The 18,295-nt window shown below is 40.2% G+C and overlaps 1 protein-coding gene across 1 annotated transcript in view; it reads left to right on the top strand.

The window, feature by feature from the left end:
• The window catches only part of LOC126185051 (uncharacterized), a 707,909-nt gene that overhangs the window by 20,288 nt on the left and 669,326 nt on the right, over positions 1–18,295 (top strand). The window contains exon 7 of the mRNA XM_049927806.1: positions 9,675–9,796. Within this exon, the coding sequence (XP_049783763.1) occupies positions 9,675–9,796 (122 nt within the window). The remainder of the gene's footprint in view (positions 1–9,674; positions 9,797–18,295) is intronic.

Genomic DNA, 18,295 nt, shown 5'->3' on the forward strand with positions numbered 1-18,295 from the left:
ATTTAAAGCATTGCATTACAGCTTGTAAAGGAGATTTTGTTATTGTATTTGATTGTTTAACATTGCATTTTAAATGGGATTAAATAGATACAGTAGAAAGAAAAATTTAAATAATAATAATAACAATACTAATAATAATAGAAATGTATGCAGTACAAAGAAAGGTTGAAAATTAAAACAATCCAGCATGAGTCAAAATGAAGTATCAGAATAATGGTATGACTGAGGATGCCAGACTGTTTTGGTACATACCTTTCTAAAAGCTAAGAAGTTCAATAATTCCAACAAAATAAATCAACACTGATTTGGATCAGAGCCAAATAAGATCAGTAAGAAAGGAATTATCAGGAATTATAAATGTCAGAAAGGGGCTGTTTCAGTCTAAAATACTAAATTTAGAGATATATAAAGGCAAGGATGTAAGAAATTAGGAATTTCATAGCCACAATGAGGAAACAAGAGAAGGAGATAAAATAATTAAAAACGAAACAGAGAGAGAGAGAGAGAGATAGAAGAGAGAAACTGAAGTTGTAATATGATCTCAGTTTGTAAAGAAATTTAAAAGAAATTACAGATAGAAAGATGGATTACATAGACTGAAACCTAGTGAGGTAGGGATGGAGTTGGAGAAGAGGATGAGAAAGGAAATAGAAAGTGAAGGAAAAAAGTTACTGATCAGAAATGTTACAATTAAGACACAAAAGATATGAGAGGTTGTGTGAGAAGTCAGACTTCTTGGGGCATATTTGTGGGAAATACATTCGTCACTGTCTTGGTACACATACACTGGCACACACAAGACTTGGTCAGCAGAATGACATAATTGGACACAGAAATGTTCTCACAGTTCCTTTATTAGAACTGGACACAACTACATATAACATATAGTAGGATTACATAGGATAATGTACTAACTTAATCTGTACCAGAAAAAACACTGGTTCTCTCCTTATGGACATTACTGTTTGCACGCACTTGGATCTTGTGTATGTACCAAAGCAAAACTAAATACTAGCGTACTAACTTGAAGGTATCTGTGTCACTTAACATAATACCCTTTGGTGTACGCTTGATTAGAGGGGGGCTGTCTGTATTTGACTTAGAGGGAGCAGAAACAAACTGTAAATAAGTTGTGGTGGGTGACACACAGTGGGTTCCCACAGTTTGAAGTGTGGACACCATTTATCAAACATGACCCCATCAAAAAGGCACCAAACAATCTATAACTTGCGAACATGCTTGTGTACCATGATGACAGGTAGAGCAACAGGCATAGCTGGTGCTGCCCCACACCGAGCCCAGTGCGAGGGTGACATGATGCCGCACTGCCAGTCAGGACAAGGGGTGGTATAGCACCACAGTCAATTGAGCAGGTAATGCATGGTGGGTGGTGGAAAATGCACCCTGCATTGATGGTGCAGTGTGCACTGTCCTGTGCCAGTGCTGTGTGTACCCACTGCTGGTGCCCTTCTTTGCTAGGCCAGGTCACATGTCACTGTGGGGGTGTACACTGATGTTGTGATGACAGTGACCAGTCCCTTGGTGCCAGAAGTGCAGTGTTACTGCCTAATCATTTGGGTGTGGTGGCCAGGAACATGTTCAGCAGCAGAGGGGGAGTGGTGGACCTCTTGTATGGTTCTGACAGGGCATGAAGTGGCACAAATGGCAGGGCAGCTCCAGACACAGGGTCCCATGGGCCACCATTTGGATCAGCAATGTTTGCTGTGACACCTTCATCATTGTTCCGTTTCACCTCAATCTCGATGGGCAGCAATATGTATGTGCTCATGGTGTTGAGTGCGTACACCAGCTGCAGATGATAATTGCAAACATTAGTGATGGTGCCTTGGAGCTGCATGGAGAACTTCTTGGTGACACACGAGGGGATGTGGTGTGGACCCAAGTATTGTGGTGGAGTGGTGACTGACCGGCATTCACCTGGAGCATTACGTGTGTGGACATTCCAAGATCGCAGTGCATGGTAGGCTGGCCCTTGTCATGCCATTCAGGGGAGGGAGAGGGGAGGGGGGATGGGTGCAGGCGTGCCAGTGAGTTGTGCAGCTGCTGCACAAAGGCTGGGACACAGGTCGTGGGTGGCAGGGTGGTGGCTCAGTAAGGTCACACTGAGATGATGAGCAGCTGCCCATGCATGAGCTTGGCAGTGGACTTAGAGGACTAAAGGGAGTTGGCATACCAAGTTGGGGTGGCATGTAAGGGCAGCTTTTAAAGACCTATGAAAATGGTCCATCATGAAACTGGAGGTAGGGTTTAGCTTGTTGTAAAGCACACGAGCATACCACAAGTTTACATGAGAGCCTTAAATAAACAAGACATGAACTACCATCTGCGGTCCATGGTGACATTGTGGGGGCATCCAACACACAAGACCCCAATGTTTATAAAGGCCTAGGCCACTGTGTCTGTTATTATGTCTGACAGCAGCTTTTGGCTACCAGGTGAATCTGTCAGTTGCAGTAAGGGAATATGAGTATCTGTTGGATGATGGCAGGGACATTCATGTGTATGTATGAGAAGCGGGACAAGCCATCCAGATTTTCATAAGCCGCCTTGTGGAAGTCTGGGGGATGGGGGGTCATGGCGGCCAGTACTGGAATGAATGTTGCACCAGATCATTTTATGGATACCTGACAGTGTGTTGGGTTGCAGCTTGAGGCTTGTATTTTTGTCATTGCTCAACCACAGGAGCATGGGGTCTACAGCCTGGTTGGCGGCAAGTGCCCTGTAGTCAAGGGGAGCAGCAAGGCCCACAATCAATGAGGCAATTGATTATTTTTTATGCCAGCCACATGCCACATATCCACAGTAAACTGTGCAACATATTTCCACTGTCAGAATTGTTGGGATGAGATCTATGTGCTCTCCTTGTGACAGAAACCCATTGTTGAGGTGGTGATCAGCAAAAACTGTGAATGGCACCCCTCCTCTGAGGGGCAGAAATACCTAATCATCTTACACACAGTAAGGAGCATGTGATTATACCTGGCCAAATGCTGCTGCAGCTCTTTGCGCTTTGCTAAGACAAATGCTAGAGGCTGTCAAGTCCGGTCGATATGTTGCTGCTGGACTGTGCCTGTTGCAGACTGGCTGGTACTGGCTGCAATTGTGAAGAAGGTGGTCAGTGAGGGGTGGGATAGGAGGGCAGCTTGTGAGAGGTCATGCTTCTATTGATCAAAACTGTCTGACATGTGTACCATCCAGTGAATGGACCTCTTGACCTTTCTGTGATCACCATGGGATGTGGCTATCACCAGCGCTTGCACGCTCATGACGTCCTTCAGGATAGTTTGAGTTCCTTCTATGTAATGGGGCATGGGAACTAAGACACAGTCCACACTTTCTCGTGAAAGGGGCAGGAGCCTGTTGATGATATCCTGTGCCCCAGGAAGTTGATCTCCAGAACACTAAAAATGCATTTCACCAGGTTGATAATGACAGCCACCTCCTGGAGATGAGAGAATACCTCGCAGAAACAACAGTGGTGCTCTGTAAAGTTGCATTTGTAAATCAGAATATCATCCAAGTAAGCAAGACACCCTGAACCACCACGTAAGATGTTTTCAAGGAAGAACTGCCACGTCAGGATGGCGTTTCAGAGCCCAAATAACATGAAAACATTCTTGAAGAGGCCAAAAGATGCACCAAAGGCTCTTTACACCTTGTCATCAGGAGTAACTGGCATCTGCATAAATGCTTTTGCACAGTCCACTTTGCTAAAAACAGTTGCACCACGCAGGTCATTGCTGTGCAAAGGTGGAATAGGGTAATGATTGGATACCGTCCTGGAGTGAAGCACCCGAAAGGAGCTCTGTGTAAATAATTCCAGATAGCTTGCTATAAATGAGTCGGAGTGAAGGGCAACTGTTTTCACCCCACTGGATCATAGTTGCTCTTATTCAAAGTTCTGTTTATTAATTAGAATTGTCCTTCAGTCATTGCTTCTCCTTCAGGACTTCTATGGCTTTCAGCAATGGTGGTTCACCCCTGTCCAGGAATAATGTCATTTAATGCAATGATGACTGAGATATCACCCACGGTGCTGTGTTCCATTAAAGGGTTCTGTGGAAGGTAGGCAGTCTCTTCGTGTTTGCATCTGCTTTTGTATACCACTGTCACATTGTACTCCAGAAGTCTCAGTGCCCATCTCTGCATTTGATCCAACAGATCCTTCAGGCTAGTCAGCCAACATACAGAATGGTGTTCCGTCAAAAATGGTGGTCCACAACAACAGTGAGTGGTTTACCAAATAACACTTCCAGTGGCCACCAAACTCCCCAGACATGAACATTATTGAGCATATCTGGGACGCCTGGCAACATGCTGTTCAGAAGATAACTTCACCCTCTCATACTCTTATGAATTTATGGACAGTCCTGCAGGATTCATGGTGTCAATTATCTCCAGCACTACTTTAGACATTATCCAAGTCAATGCCACACAGTGTTGCGGCACTTCTGCATGCTCGCAGGGGCCCTACACGATATTAGGCAGGCGTACCAGTTTCTTTGGCTCTTCAGTGTATATCCCATTTGTGATGTGCAGCACAACTATTTTTGTGTCACAGAACATAGTCTCCTTTAGTTGGTGGCAAACCGCTTGTGACATTACAGGAAAAGAAGCCTCTTAGTTGACTATTGGCCAGAGAGGTTGGTCATCAGTGATGACTTTTGAGGAGATTTCCTGACACCTTGGTAGCTGTCATCTGTGGAGGGTTTTCATCTGTGGTGGCTTCACCTCCATAGGTGGCTGCCTTGCTTCATTTTCCTGGATTTGGTGACTAGGCAAGGAGCTATTAATTCTGTATGGCAGGGAGAAAATGTTATGGCATGTTGTGGAGCAACCTTGTTCAGAGTATGGTGATGGGCTTTGTCTGACAAGTTGACTATAATTATCTTACAATTGACTGGCATGGATAGAAGTGTTGTGATGGTTGATGTCTCACCATGAGATAGTTATTGAACACTCATCTTCTTTTGGTGCAGGATCGTACAGGGTGGACAAGGTGTCCACAAGTAGAAAGACACAGGCCTGTTGTCCACCACCCTCCAAATGTCTGCTCTCCTGTGTGGAATTATACTTGGCATAGAAGTGGGCTATATCTGCATTGTTCAGACTATTGGTCATAGTTTGAAGGCTGTGAAACCAGTCTTCAGTTTCCTGAGTCCATTCATTATGACATGTTCAACTGGAGAAGGAGATTGTTACTGAAGATCAACACATCTCTTCTTTAACATTCTCCATTACTTGCTAAAGTATGGGATTAACATTCAACATTCATGGCTGATATCACTTGTGTACATAGTCTGACATTTCTGGCTGCCATAAACTGCTGTATCTCTTCACTTGCTACCTGGAGTATGAGAGAGGTGGGGTCATGGTGATCTTCCACAACTACTGTAGGTACCACATTTGGGAGATGGTCATAACTCTCTTTTCTGACCCTTTTCTGTTGCATTTCCTCTATGTGATGGCACCAGTTGGTGAATTCCTCTGCTGTTATGATGCCTTTTACCAGAAGAGATTGGTCCATATCTTCCGCAACTCCTGTCATCAAATGTGAGATTCTGTTGGCTTCTGTGACATATTGCCAAGACCTTCTGTACGCAAGGCTGTGTCATTTGCCCATGATGTTCAGCCCTGTTCTTCAGTTGTTCTTGCTGCCAATTGTCACCAAAAGTTTTTGTCACTTCAGCCTGGAATTTATCTCAGGTGGCAAGCTTATCTTTGTTTTTCTTGTACCAGTTCAGGGCTGTGTCATCTAAGATAAAGTACACAGATACCACACACCTCATGTCATCTAACCTGTTGTATTTGGTGACTTGGTCAAATCCTTTCATCAGTTGCTGACCAGTGTCTTCAGAAAACACTGATGGATGCCTGATATGCAGCTGACGTCCTGCTGTTTTAGAATTCATCGTTTTTGTGAAACATAACTAGCTATTTATTCTCACACAGTAATGAGTGCTATCAACAGGGGATGTCATATTTAATCCATATTTTTAGATTTCCAGAAGGCTTTTGACACTGTTCCTGATGAGTGACTTCTAATAAAATTGATGTACAATCTGTTTTCTGTCCCTGTCCATTAAGACTATGGTATTTATGTTGCTTAATGAAGCCATGGCAGTGCAGATGTTTTTAATGCCCAGTGTATCCACCAAACAATGTCATTTCATAAACATAATCAAGCCCAAATCCAAAAGCACATTTGTGAATGAAGCACAACACATAGCACTGAAAGCATGTTTGTTATGGACACCAATATACAGACAGATTGTAGAGTACTATCAGATTTTCCAGAATGTGCAAACTTTACAAACATAAGAAATTTTGAGAACTTTCCAGAAATGATAAATATAGTAATAAATAATAAGTATTTTATGGTAACTGGACTTCAAGTGGCAACCTACAGCACATCAGCCAGTGATGCTAATCATTGCTACTCACTGCATATGGCACAGCTCGTAGCAATATTATTGCTTTATATATGTACATAGATGTAAAGTTCAAGGTACTTAGATTTTTGAAGCAGTTCTTCTCCCACTTCCATCCTCTCTTTCTCTCTCTCTCTCCCTATCTCCCCCCCCCCCCCTTCACCCTCCCACTCTCTTCTCCCCTCTCCCTCCCCCCTACAAAAGCATGCCAGCGTGTGTGTGTGTGTGTGTGTGTGTGTGTGTGTGTGTGTGTGTGTGTTATTTCACACTGCATGCAAGGCCACAGCCAGTTTCCTTTCATGTCCTTGCCTAGTCTGAGCCTACTTGTAGTGATGGAACATCCTTTTCTCATTGAAATTAATGATGAGTTCACTAGATGTTATTAAACTTCTCATATCTGAAGCTATGTACTGTATTACAAACACCTACTTGTATTTTATTTGAGTCCATTAATATTGTAACTGCATGTTTACATCTAAACTTAACCAGAAGGTCTTTGTAGTAATCTTGATAATTCTGTACAATATTCTCAGATGTTTTGTTGCTGTAATGTATCCTTTGTTTTTCATGACTACCATTAAGTTTTAAGGTTGCTTTTAGGAATAAGTAACAGCATTCTGAATCACTTCAAATTTATTCACAGGTAGTCAACATGGATTCAGAAAACATCGTTTTTGTGAAACATAACTAGCTATTTATTCTCACACAGTAATGAGTGCTATCAACAGGGGATGTCATATTTAATCCATATTTTTAGATTTCCAGAAGGCTTTTGACACTGTTCCTGATGAGTGACTTCTAATAAAATTGCACACCTACAAAGTATCATCTCTGTTGTGGGACTCGATTCATTATTTCCATTCTGAAAGGTCATAGTTCATAGTAATTGATGAAAAGTCAATCAAGTAAATCAGAAGTAAAATCTGGTGTTCTTCAAGGAAGTGTTGTAGTCCTTATTCTGTTTCGGGTCTATATGAATGATTTAGGAGACAATGTCAGCAGCCTTCTCAGATTGTTTGCAGATGATGTTGTCATTATATCTGTATCATGCAAAAAGTGGAAATTGATTCAAAATAATGAAAAGTGTGAAGTCATTCATATGAGTACTAAAAGGAAGCTGCTACATTTCAGTTACATGGTAAATCACACAAATCTAAAGGCTGTGACTTCAACTAAATACTTATGGATTACAATTATGAATACTTTAGATTGGAACAATCACATTAGATAATGTTGTTGGGAAAATGAACCAAAGACAGTGATTTATTGGCAGAACACTTAGAAAATGCAACACATCTACTAAAGAGACTACCTACACTACACGGTACAGGATTGACATCAGGTAGGATTGACAGGGGACATTGAAAAAGTTCAAAGAAGGGCAGATCATGTTGTATTATTGCAAAATAGGAGAGAGATTACTATGAATATGATACTAAAATGTAGAATTTCACGGCCGGAAATGTCATGTCCATTACAATTATCTGGGCTGCTGTGCCGTGGTTGGTTGATGAATTCTGTGTCAATTCCCAACGTTTCATCCCCGTCTGCGGAGGACATCTTCAAGGGGGTCTGTAGCTCAATGGAAGGTTCAACACATCCACTGGCTCACTACTGACTGCCGCTAAATTCTGTGTCTGTGCGCTCCCGCGCCGAGGTGTGACGTCACTTGTTTTGAAAATGTCAGTGCAATTGGCCACTGTCCACTGCCGTCGATTGCTGTTGCCATCACCCAGTAGTGGACAGGTGGTACACAACTTCTTCAACACCAGCATCCATATACCGCTTAATTTCACGCCCTCCTCCTTTCGATTGAAATTTATTAGGGTGTTTTTGGTGATTTTGATTGCCTCCCTGTAGAGCCTTTCGTGATATCCGCTTGTGGCCACTAGTACTTGCATGTTCTCAAAACAAATATGGTGGTTACCTGGCTGGAAAGCATGCTCCACAACAGCTGATCGATGGCAATGGACAGCGGCCAATCGCACTGACGTTTTCAAAACACATGATGTCACGCCTCGGCATGGGAGCGCGCGGACATGGAATTTAGCGGCAGTCAGTAGCGAGCCAGTGGGTGTATTGGACCTTCCATTGAGCTACAGACCCCCTTGAAGATGTCCTCCATAGATGGGGATGAAATGTTGGGAACTGACACAGAATTCATCAACCGACCACCGCACAACAGCCCAGATAATTATAATGGATATGAATATGATACGCAAATTGGGATGGCAATCATTAAAACAAAGGCATTTTCCACTGCAGCAGGATCTGTTCATGAAATTTTAGTCACCAACATTCTCCTGTAAATGAAAAAATGTTTTGTTTGTGTTTATCTGCTTAGAGTGGAACATCAGAGAAGTAGCTTCAAGGTGGTTCATTGAACTCTCTACCATTCACTTAATTGTGAGTTGCAGATTTATCATGTAGATGCTGATGTAGATTGTAACGTATGATTCTTTTTGTCACATTTCTTTTTGCTATCAGTGTAATGATTTTCAGGATTTATCTATAACTTTATAGTGTGATTGAAAAAATAATAAGTTGCAGACATGCATTCTAGGTGCAATGTGTTAACCTTCAATAATGTTGTCGACTGATATCAAGGCAATTTTTTTTTTGGAATCAATGTCATTACTAAAAGAGTTAAAGTAAATTGATCTACGATTCAGTCTGTCACTGAATATCTTTAATAAAGGTTGTCCAAAGTCAATACAAATTTAAAAAAAAAAGTTTGTGTTCTACCAGTTGCTTTGTAGAATATATGTAGATGATTATTGTCCCATAAAACAGATGCCTGCCAGGGCCTAGTATTGTACCATTTCATAGGCCATGAGAAAAATTTGATTCAGAAACTCGTATGTACTCCATTGCTCCCATATCTGAGTGGATTTCAGTTGTTGTACTTAAATAGCATGAACAACAATCTCATTTTACACAACTTTTTCAACTTCTCTATTTTGATGTTCATAAGAAGTAAACTTTTTTGTCAGTAAACACAAGATTCTGTACCAATCTCTGAGTATTTACAATGTATCCAATGTTTCATAGTTAATTCAAGCATCACATATATTTCTGTTTCTCTTTACCACCAATATTCATAAGTTTTTAATAAATATTTCTATATTTTAAAGTTTTCCCTTATTGACTTTCTTTCAAATTCTCTTATATGAGCTAAATACGAGATTTCTATTATTATTTTCTATGTCTTCAAATTTTCAGGATGGTGTTGAGCCAGAGTTTCCTGATGCCTTCTCCCACTTCATACACATTGCTCGGCTTTTGTCCCACGATGCACTCCAGGCACTGTATGATGAAGCTCCTACACTCTGTGAAAGTGCACTGTAAGAAATGTGTTCTTAATTATCCAAATTAAAAATAAATTTTATCACTCAGTAATTAACACTTATTATATGTAAAACAATTGCAGTAAATATTCAGATTTTTTTTGCAGACTATTTTTAATTCTGTCTCTCTCTCTCTCTCTCTCTCTCTCTCTCTCTCTCTCTCTCTCTCTGTGTGTGTGTGTGTGTGTGTGTGTGTGTGTGTGTGTGTGTGTGTGAGCTGTATTTGATTTACTTCTGTGGTACTAATAAATCAAATGAACTGTTGTGAATGCAAACACATCTCTTCAGGAATCTGAAGTCACGCAACATCCATTACAAGTTCTGTGTGACCTTACTGTGCTTGCCAACTCCAAATCTACCCCATTGTTCCTTTCACAAAAGATGGACTGCATCCACATCCACAACTACTTCTCCTGCAGGCAAAATATGTTCGCAGAAGTCTGTGGCACAACCACTGCCATTCACGTGATGCCCTTACACATTAAAAGTTTATGGACTACCTAAAGAAGTCCTTCTAAGCTGCCAAAAGTTCCTAACTCCTTATACAGTTTAAGTTTACTGATGATAGGTTCATGAACAGGATTTAGGGCCAAGAAAATGTGTCTTCATTCCTTCACAGCCTTATCACATTTTCTCCCCTGTGTTTCAACTGGATCTCATTAGCCCCATGAGCTGCTTTCATAGAGTTTGACCTCCACCTTCCTGATGGCTCTATGAAAACCCCCATCCATATAAAATCCACCAACCATCAGCAATAGCTCAACTTTGATTGTAGTTGTTGTACATTCAACACCAAAAAGTCTTTTGTACAGTCTCATTAACTGCAAGCATCACATATGCACAGGGGAGCAATCTCATGCCCACTGTACTTAAGACCTGAACTAGGCCTTTGCAAACTGTACCTCCATCACATATCTGGACTAAGGGCAGATCTCCCGTGCTATGTATTCCCAATACTCCAACCACATATTCTCTTTTCATTGACATAATGACTGACCTCACATTAAAACTTCCTTCATGCTCCAACCATGGCCACTGACCAACTGCAGTGGAGTACCCTACTTAATCAGGATGTATATGACCCGTGACAACTTGGGAATCCGGAAAAAACCCAGGAATTTTGTCATCTGGAAGAAAACTGGGAAAAACCTGGGAATTTTTCGTTGTTTTAGCTTTCAGTTAAATTTTTGTGATTTTGACTGGTAAGAATTCATTCTCTAGTGAAGAATGTTACTGTATCCTGCTACTGAAGAATTATACCGCAGAATAAAATATAAACGAGAGGGAAAAAAATAAAATGTTAGTGGCAAAGGAAATGCGCAATTCACAACAACAAAACACCGAGCACGCACAAGCGTCTGCAAATAACAAAAATATGTAAAAGGTCGTAGGGCGAAGACTGTAATTCTTTGTAACAATAAACTGCTTTCTATGAGCATGATGTCACAACTGTTCACATTAGGTTCGTTTGACCACTTGCCAGCGGGCTGATGCACATGCGCAGTTGACTCACATATGAGCAGTACCTTCTCCCACTTTACACTACTTGAAGTGCGGCCGTTAGCTGTATCGGCAGTAGCAGCAAGCAGCCAGATGCAAACGAGAAAACTTTTTCTTGAGCACCCTAGCTGCCAGATTTGTGCATGCACAGAGCTGTAGTGCAAGCCGGGAGGGGGGGGGGGTTTAGTCTCCACGTGACCCGTGTTTACGTTAAGTGATTTTGCTACTTTTCTTCATTTACAGTTCCCATGCCAAATGAAAACAAAATGGATTTCTGTGCCCGGGAGCTATCAAGTGAATTAAAATACATTCACATAATTATGGAGGGCAAAAATATATTATTAGTTTCAGTTTTCTGATTTTATTTTATTTACAAGTTATTAGCCGTCAAGCATTAATTGCCTTGCAGAACAATGAAGTTATTTTTGCAAGTTTGCTAAAGAAATTGGCTTTATTAATCTTTCCACTGGACCAATCAATTTATTTGAAACAAAGTGTTTCATTCCACAGTACTGGCTAGTTCAAACTATTTGCTGAATTTCAAGTGCAGATTTTTCACCTTCTGCCGTTTATGGCATTATGCCATAATAAAGAACCAAATATGAGATAGTATAGTACTGGTGCTCCAAGAAAATTTACATCCCAAAAACCACACTGAAAAGCTTAATATCTGATGGGACCTATTTCATTGTGAATCTGGAAAAAAACCAATGTGCACTTCAAGCCAAATTATGCATTTTAGTATGGTTTACGAAATTCTGATGCTCTTGGGAGTATCCTCTGATGCCTTGTTTCTTTTATGGTGTAATGTAAGGTCTCTTAGTGCTTCATACATATGAACATGCAGGCTTCCTACACCACTGCAGCTACGTATGCGCAATAATGCCTGTTTTCTGGCGCTGTCTGGCAACTGGTAAATCGAACCTATTTCTAACAGTCTCTGGATAGTATGGTGAAGGATGGTTCAAAAAGCATTACTTTCAAAGTAAATTTCTTTTTACACAAGATGAATTACATGTGAGAAAGTGGGATGAATTTCTAAATCACAGAGCGTTTAAAACTGAACACTTTGAGGACCAGCCACTTACAAGAATTTTGAGCCCAGACATTTATGTCATAATTTTAAATTTACTGGCACATTTGTGTAATGTATCTTAAAGTATAACACACGAAAAAAAATATCAATATTGCATGTGAAAGCTTAGCTTCTGTTGTAGCTTGTTAATCTTAGAAACCAATATTATATGTGAAATCTTAGCTTTTCTAGTAGCTATACTATGTATATTAATGTAAACTGTTAATTTTTCGCCCATATCTCGTGGTCGTGCGGTAGTGTTCTCGCTTCCCACGCCCGGGTTCCCGGGTTCGATTCCCGGTGGGGTCAGGGATTTTCTCTGCCTCGTGATGGCTGGGTGTTGTGTGCTGTCCTTAGGTTAGTTAGGTTTAAGTAGTTCTAAGTTATAGGGGACTTATGACCACAGCAGTTGAGTCCCATAGTGCTCAGAGCCATTTGAACCAATTTTGTTAATTTTTCCTCTTTGTGTGTTCACACTATGTAACCAGTGATCTTGCTGTTGACTGATGATAACATGTGTCCTATGCTCTGAATATCTGCTGTTATCAGCTGATGAGATCACGTGGCATGAGATATGATTGGCTTACAAAAGGACATCACAAGCTCGGTTTCAATGCTCCAGAAACTAACACGCTGTGTTTGGTGCAATTCAAATTTATACTTTCGTAATACAAAAATATGCAGTGTATATGTTGCTGCAAATCAAAGGCCTTTCCAAAACTTCTCTCCTTTTTTTCATTAAAAGTCTTTCCAAAACTTCTCTCCTTTTTTTTCATTAAAAGTCTTTCCAAAACTTCTCTCCCCCATCTTTACTTTTTTTTTTCTGGGAAGTTCTATGCGAGTTTATAAAACGTTAACCATTCAAAGGATTGATAAGTTTTACAGTTCAGAGGGAAAATCTGTGGAAAACCTAATGTCACTTAGCATGGAAAAAGTGTATTTTTGCCCGGGAAAAAGCAGATTTTTTAAACAGGATATCCAGGAATAATCTGGGAATTTTTTTTCCTTGTCCCCGTATACCCCCTGTTAATATACCATACCATCTTAGAATATCGGAACCACATCCTCTGTCAGAGGTTTGATAATCTTTCATCATCCCTTGAAATGATGAACATACCCAACAAAATTCTTCCCATCCCTTCCAAAATGGTAATGCACAGCCCACGCACCCTGCGAAGTATTCACATCTGTATGAAAGATTCTGATGTGCCAGCACATCCTGTTCTTCTTATATTACAGATGTATTTTACACCATTGGAGGCAAGACCATCTGTGAAAAAAGCCATGTTGTATATTAATTCTGCAGCAGTTGTGATAAAGACTTATATTCAAGCATGATCAACTACCATTATACTGTCACCAAAGATAAAGTTGACTATCCAGTGTATGCGGCTGAGCATAGTATGACAATACAAAAGTAGCTAGCTACAAATCAGATACACATCAGCTATCCAGCTGTGTTGATGAAAGTTGTTGGCCAGGCTCTGACAAAATGGTTGAAGACTTCCGACTGTATCACTAAATGCAACAGGTGGGGATGACGTGATGTGTCTTGCCAATGTCTGCTTGTGGAGTGCAGCCCACCAGTTGTTTGAGAACAATGAGGAAAGGCTAAAAAGCCAGGACAAATTTCAGGTGGAAATTAACAACTCATTTGGCAGTAACTAGCAGCAGGTCCACTAAGCAAAGGGACAAGTGAAGAACAGAGATCAAAGCAACGGGAAACGATAAAGATGTATGTAGAGAGTGTTTTGGCACTGTGTCACATGGTGAACCCTAATAGGGAGGAAGTTAGGCTTTCACACTTAATAAATGATGTAGCAGAACACATCTGCAGCAGGCCTTTACAAAAAGTTTTGTAAGGTGCACAAAAATGGTATTAGAAAGGCAAATAGTATATGGTACACAAATATGTGTTCAACAATAACAGACTTCAGCGTTTATTTTAGGTGAGATGTTCTTCAACGGTGCATGTAGTCTTGCCTAAATAAGCCTTCTCCAATAACAATTGTCCTTCATTGATCCCAGAAGGCCTGCAGTCTAAGATGCTCCATGAAAACCACTCCCCCCGATATTTATGGAAGATTCTTGCTATCTCAAATGGAACAGTGCCAAGAAAGAAAGGCTAGAGATTTTGTCAGCTTAATCTCCTTCTACTTCCTGGTTCTTCACTTTAACTATTAATGCCCTGTTAATTTGTTGGGTAGAATATCCATTTTACCTGAACAGTATCGTTAGGCGAGCGAGCTCTTTATGCAGAGTCTAGACTCCATCTAACTCTCAACTGTTACATGCTCAATGTCTTCTACTGTGACTGGCAGTTTTCTTTGCACTATGTTTATTTAAGCAAGATTTGTGTAATTTTGTAAGCGTGGTCCTATCATTGCACCTTTACATCTGCCCTCATGACTGTTTCGGAGACACAGGATCCTGTTAGCTCAATCTGGACATATTCTTACTCCACAGCTCAATAATACTACAAATGTCTCTCAATCAATGAGAATGTAATGGTACCCTGAAAAGTTGAAACATGTCATTAAACCAATATTTTCACAACCAAGACTGTTTTATTAAAAGAAGTACTTATTATTTATTACAATTTTATTTCAGTTTCATGCCCCTATCACACGTGTGCAGACAAGTACTTGGTTGGAATAGATCACAGAGTACAATTTATTACAAGGATCTCTCGCTCTCTCTCTCTCTCTCTCTCTCTCTCTCTCTCTCTCTCTCTCTCACACACACACACACACACACACACACACACACACACAAACACAAACACAAAGACACACACACACACACACACACACACTTAAAACAGAGCATACAATTTGCATAGTTTCAGATAGTATGAACAGAAAGCTTTTTTGCTCATATTTTACAGTAGTGTTCATTTCTTCTACAAAAATCATTCCTGCAATCAATTTCATACAGTGTAAAGGTGGGTACAGTGGTACAGTGTAAAGACAATGATCAAGCAAGAGGATTTTCAGATTCTTGTTTAACAGAGTCAGAGACTTACTGTTTTTTTATTTCTAATGGCAGACTGTTGTAGAGTTGAATGCCTTGGTTAAATGGTGAATTTTTAAAGGCAGAGTTATTCATTTTTTTACATGGAGTTTCATCTTCTGCCTTGTGCCATGATCATGGACATACAGATTTTTGCTTGATTTTACTGTATCACTTTTTACAAAGTTACACATTTCTAATATGTAGAAACTGCCAAGAGATAAAATTAGTGATTTTTGAGAGAGGTCTGCACTTGTTAGTTGAATTCACCCTTTTCATTAATCTATAGCTATCATCTGGGTGTGGAGAATGTCTGAGCTAGGGGTGGAGTTTCCCCTTAATGTGGCACTGTGCTGCATTACACTATGAAATTTTACATAGTAAGCAATGTAAACAGTCCCTAGGCTCATGCAGTATGTGAGGATGCATAAGTTGTGGCACACTTTGCTAAGCTTACTATTAGTTATGCTGATGTGTATTTACCATTTTAAGTTGTCCTGGTTCTACAGGCCTATAAACGTGTTTCTGATGTGGGTGATATTTTAAAGCCATGTAATTTCATAGTCGGCATAAATTTTGGGGTTCTCAGGTGGAAGGAAGGCAATTTTCTTTGTGCTGAATATCAGGTTACTTCTGTCAAACCAGTCACCCACTGAGCAAGGTGTCGCAGTGGTTAGACACTGGACTTTCATTCGGGAGGACGACGGTTCAATCCCGCGTCTGGCCATCCTGATTTAGGTTTTCCGTGATTTCCCTAAATCGCTCCAGGCAAATGCCGGGATGGTTCCTTTCAAAGAGCATGGTTGACTTCCTTCCCTGTCTTTCCCTAATCCGATGAGACCGATGACCTCGCTGTCTGGTCTCCTTCCCCAAACAACCACCAACCCAACCCAGTCACCCAACTCATCTGCGCTTTTACTTATGGCCTCCTGGAGTTCATGGTCATTTCTGCTGCTAATGAGGATACTAGTATCATATGCAAAGAGTGTACTGGAAGTGGCACTGATGTTCAACAGTAAGTCATTTTATGTAAAGAAGGAAGAGAATAGTCAAAGTATTGAACCTAGGGGCACACCTTGTGTACTATTGCCATAGACAAATTCATACATTTTAATATGTCCCTGATCATTGTGGTTTATTCTTACTTTTTGTATCCTGTTTGTGAGATAAGAGCCAATCCAGTTTAGAGGGATGCATCTGATGTCATACCTCTGCAGTGTGTCTAGTAGAATTTTGTAGTGTATGACAGCAAAACGCCTTTGACAAATCTAGGAAGATCACAACTGTGCTTTGTTTTTTCTATAGAGCATCTAGGTTGGAGTGTGTGTACTCATATAGAGCAGCTGTCATGGATTTATTTGTTCTGAAACCATGCTGAGCATCAGAGAGGATTTATTTATTTTTTTGTGCAGAAAATTAATCTCCCCAGAAGTTTATGAAACACACATAACAATGATATGGGTCTTTCTTAAAGATTGGGCTAACTTTTGCCACTTTCATACAATCAGGAAATGTACCTGTCATCAATGATGTATTGTACATGTTAGAGAGTGAGACAGCTAGTTTACTTAAAGATTTCATAATTATAAAATCTGCAATGTCATCAATTCCAGGTGAGAGTTTATTTGTAAGGCTCTTTGTCCTTAATATAACTTCATCATCATTAGTTTCCTAGGAGAATGTAATGTCTACAGGAGTTTTTTATTTTGCTCTGTCTATTGATGATGATGATGATGATGATGTTTGGTTTGTGGGGCGCTCAACTGCGTGGTTATCAGCGCCCGTACAATTTCCCAACCTTTGCTCAGTCCAATTTCGCCACTTTCCTGGATGATGATGAAATGATGAGGACAACACAAACACCCAGTCATCTCGAGGCAGGTGAAAATCCCTGCTCTGTCTATTGGCTGTCAGTTTGTTGATACTTTGTAGTAGTTTTTTTACAATACTTTGATAGCAATTGTTGAATATATTTGGGGGTATTTGTGGTTTAGTAACACCAGACTTGTTAAGGATCAGAGTATTGTTTTCATGTTCATGAGGCAGCTGATTTGTTTCAGTTCTTATGACACTCCATACTGCTGTGTTTGAGGATTTTGCCACATAGTTGTCATTTACAGTTTGTGTAACTTGTGTTATAAGTTTCATAAGGATTTTGACATATTGCTTAATATATCTCACTTGAGAGGAGATGAGATGTTATTTTTGAAATACTTCAACAGAGTGCTCTTCCTTCTGTAGGAAATCTGTATGCCAGTTGTTATCCATGGTTTCCTGTAGGGTTTTGTTGATTTAATATGTTTCAGTTAGAGTGAAAAAGCAATGTTGAAGATGTATCGGAAGGTATTTAAGAAGGGTTACATTTTTTTGGCCATATCGTCTGCTTCATATACTTCACTTAATTTCTCTGCTGCTAGGAAACCATTGAAAGTTATCATATTTTCATTGCTGTAACTTCTTACTGTAGTTGTGTATATTTTGTTGCAGCCTGAAGGGAGGACATTTGTAAGGTAGAGGTCTTGGGCACAGTGACCACTATAGCCTTCATCCAGAGGTTCTTTGGACTGGTAGAGACAGTTTATAAATATCTGCTCTGGAGTTGTTTTGGTGTGATTTTTACATCCTGTGGGCAATGTTGATGTGGCTTGTAGATGGAACAAGTTTGCAAGATTCTGTAGAGATTCTCTCACGTGCCATAGAGACTGAAAATCAACATTAAATTCACCACATAAAATTAGCACTTCTTTGCTTTGGTGAGGTTTGTTTAGGAGTATTTCAAGATGTTTAAAAAATTGCCTGTTTGGAAATGGTAAAAGCATGCAATGATTCATACTTTCCTTTTACTTTACTTTACATGTGGCATGTTGAGTGCACTGTTCACCCATTTTGTGTTGATGTTCATCCTAACT

Source organism: Schistocerca cancellata, chromosome 4, assembly GCF_023864275.1.
Source record: "Schistocerca cancellata isolate TAMUIC-IGC-003103 chromosome 4, iqSchCanc2.1, whole genome shotgun sequence".
Classification (NCBI taxonomy): domain Eukaryota; kingdom Metazoa; phylum Arthropoda; class Insecta; order Orthoptera; family Acrididae; genus Schistocerca; species Schistocerca cancellata.